This window comes from Octopus bimaculoides, chromosome 9 (assembly GCF_001194135.2).
Source record: "Octopus bimaculoides isolate UCB-OBI-ISO-001 chromosome 9, ASM119413v2, whole genome shotgun sequence".
NCBI lineage: Eukaryota > Metazoa > Mollusca > Cephalopoda > Octopoda > Octopodidae > Octopus > Octopus bimaculoides.
Window position 1 is genome coordinate 44,150,397 of NC_068989.1, and position 3,558 is coordinate 44,153,954.

Below are 3,558 nucleotides of genomic sequence, written 5' to 3' on the forward strand. Positions count from 1 at the left end.
AGGAGGAGATGGCAGTTACAGGACATCCAGACCTTGGGTCATCTTCAAGGCTCTTCCTTCCCCCTTCTAAATTCAGTTGCCCACTTTTACATTGTTGATAAAGCTAGAGCACCATCTCCTAATGTAGTAACTATGGCTGCATGAATATCCTTGGGGGTTAGGGTTAGGATGAAATCTTCTTCACCAATAAGATCCAAGCACTTCAACACTAATAGAAGTGTGTGGACTGTAAGGAGGACTGTTGAAAAATAAACTTCATTTCGTCATATTCTATTTTCTACAGGTGCTTGAGAACAGCATGATGCCAAATTTTGTTAATTTTCAAGAAGATATTTGAAATCTTTTTTGAATAGTCAGATGTTAGTTTATCTGGAAAGAAATAATGTAGTTACTAATAAGAAGAGTTGAAATTAATGCATGCAAGATTTCACAGTTTAGCATCACTCCTTCATAATCAGCATATGAATTTTATAGCCCACCCTCATATGACTACACTTACCTTTGATTTTAGAACAAGTTCTTGTGTAAAATTCTTTGGAATACGTCTTTTGAATGGTACCTCAGTTTTCAATGCCTGGCGTAGTGCATTGATATTCATTAATTTATCTGCACAGAAAGGGAAAATATTTAGTAGAAATAACTGGGAAACATGTTTACAAAATATGTATACAGGACAAAATTATTTTATAGTAAGAAAGGAAGAAGTGACAATACTAATGGGCTTTACTAACCTCTTCCTGCCAATGGTATGGAGGCGCAATGGCCCAGTGGTTAGGGCAGCAGACTTGCGGTCATAGGATCGCAGTTTCGATTCCCAGACTGGGCGTTGTGAGTGTTTATTGAGCAAAAACACCTAAAGCTTCATGAGGCTCCGGCAGGGGATGGTGGCAAACCCTGCCGTACTCTTCCACCACAACTTTCTCTCACTCTTTCTTCCTGTTTCTGTTCTACCTGTATTTCAAAGAGCCAGCCTTGTCACACTGTCACGCTGGATATTCCCGAGAACTACGTTAAGGGTACACGTGTCTCTGGATTGCTCAGCCACTTACACATTAATTTCACGAGCAGGCTGTTCCGTTGATCGGATCAACTGGAACCCTCGACGTCGTAAGCGACGGAGTGCCAATGGTGAAATTGATGTGACTGAAGTTCTCTTGGAACATCAGTAGATTAGTACCAATTGGAAAAATGCAAATAGAGAAGGGAATTCCCTTTCTGATAAGAAATAATTAGAATAAATTTTATGCAAAGGTAGGAAGGAAGATAAGCTCAGTAGAGACAAATGCTGTAACAGATAAGTCTATGATAGAAGGGTATAGAGTAAGATAGTTCAAGCCAGTATAAACTGTTGTCATAGAGGTAGATGAAGCAGTGAGAAGGGACATGTGTGTCAGATAAGTTTGAATTAGAAGAGTGTGGGATAAGATCGTTCAGAGGCAGTGAAATGTAACAGGTTAGCTATGATCCAGTCGTTCGAACTTATTGGATGCAGTATTCATGTGTTAGGTAGCAACACTATTCCAACTATGTGAGCAGTACTCCAATATATTTATGTGATGAGTAAAGGACTTTTTCGCAATGCACTTTATGAATCAGCTTTTACACGGATAATATGATGAACAAGCTTGTTATGATTCGTGGCTTTGAATTAACTGTTAGTGCTTTATTTACTTTTTTGCAGGGACAGATCTTTCAGATCACTTCCAAGAAAATGTTAGCAATTTCAGAAGCAAACCATTAATCACTGCGTTTAACTGATCCCTGTCCCACTGTTTAAGTCCTTCTGTTGTTCCCCCTCCCTCCTCACTGTTACTACAACAGCAGCTATTCTGTTCATCCAAATCATCTGACATTGCACTTCCTCTATCTAAATATAATTTTGTCCCATTTTTCCTTGTCTTGCACTGCTCCCTAAACGCACCCTTCAGCCATACCTGTGCCTATATTACTGATGTGTATTTTTAGAATTCACAGTTCTCTAGTACAGCTACTATACTTTGTTCACTGGGGCTGTGGATTCAAGTCTAGTCATAGAAACTTCTCAGTGGTATGCAAATAAAAACGTAATGCAGCATCTCAAAATTTGCTACAGCTTTACCAACGTAGTAAATTGTAGTACATTGATGGTGTATGACTTAGTGGTTAGTGTATTCAGCTCATGATTGTAAAGTCATGAGTTTGGTTCCTGGTGGTGCATAGTGTCCTTGAGTAAGACACTTTATTTCATGTTGCTCCAGTCCACTCTGCAGGCAGAAATGTGTTGTATCTGTAGTTCAATGAGCCAGACTTGTTACATTCAGTGTGTCTTGCTGGATCTCCCTAAGAACTACATTAAGGATATGCATGTGTATGGAGTGCACATCCATAAGAGTATACTAGCTTTATTCCTCTCCAGTCTTTGCATGTCCTCTGCATTCAGAGCTCACATCTCAGTAGCATAGAGCATAGCTGTTCATATCCAAGCATCATGCAATCTGCTTTTCACTCTGGGAGAGGGTCTATTGTTACCAAAAGAAAGAAAGTCCTTTGAATTTTCTCCACCCTATTCTTATTCTAGCAACAATTCTTTCAGAATATCCTCTACTCCTAATTTGGTCACCAAGGTAACAGAAACTATCTACAACCTCCAGGGAGCCTGCAATTTGTTGGGGGTGGAACAGTGGATTATAATCAATATCAACATCAGCACATTACAGATACCTTATTCCATCAACCCTCAGAAGAACACAAAGCAAACACAATCTCATTAGGACTCGAACCAAGAAATGCATCAAACAACAACCGCATCAAATAGCAAAATTTAATGAAATCTTATTGTGGTAGGATTTCTCACCATTAGAAGAAATAATCCTTCTATTGACATCATTGTCATCAAAAAGCACTTCATAACCTTTGTATTTTTCTTTAACTGGACTATATGCTGAAGAATTTTCGTCACATCTAGCTTCTTTATTTAACAAATCTTCTCTCATCATTTCATCTTTTATATCTATGTATTCTTTCTCTTCCATACATTTTCTTCCATCTGCAGATTGTTTCGTGTCTATAAATTCTCCATCGTCTTCCTTTGGCTGAAGTTGACAGAGAAGAAAAATATTCACAACATGAAAGAGGGATTTGAGAATTGTTTCTGTTGAGAGCAAAAAACAACAAAAAAATCTATTTGTGATTATGTGGTAAAGACGTTTGCTTCCCAACAATGTGGTCTTGAGTTCCACTCCACAACACAACATATTGGACAAGTGTCTTCTACTATAACCTTGGACTGACCAAAGCTTTGTACACAGATTTGGCAGATGGTGTTTCCCAACCACACAGTTCCAGGTTCAGTCCCACTGTATGGTGCCTTGGGCAAGTGTCTTCTACTATAGCCTCAAGCTGACTAAAGCCTTTTGAGTGGATTTGGTAGATAGAAACTAAAAGAAGCCCATTGTGTGTGTGTGTGTGTGTGTGTGTGTGTGTGTGTGTGTACATATTTATGTGTGTGTGTTTTTGTGTCTATGTTTGCCTCGCCACCATTGCTTGACAACTGATGTTGATGTGTTTACGTTCCCCTAA

General features: G+C 38.9%; 1 protein-coding gene across 1 annotated transcript in view; it reads right to left on the bottom strand.

The window, feature by feature from the left end:
- LOC106873266 (uncharacterized) overlaps positions 1-3,558 on the bottom strand; it is a 10,835-nt gene that overhangs the window by 4,685 nt on the left and 2,592 nt on the right. Inside the window, exons 2-3 of the mRNA XM_014920562.2 lie at positions 2,834-3,071; positions 500-606 (exon numbers count right to left, since the gene is read on the bottom strand). Of these exons, the coding sequence (XP_014776048.1) occupies positions 500-606; positions 2,834-3,071 (345 nt within the window). The remainder of the gene's footprint in view (positions 1-499; positions 607-2,833; positions 3,072-3,558) is intronic.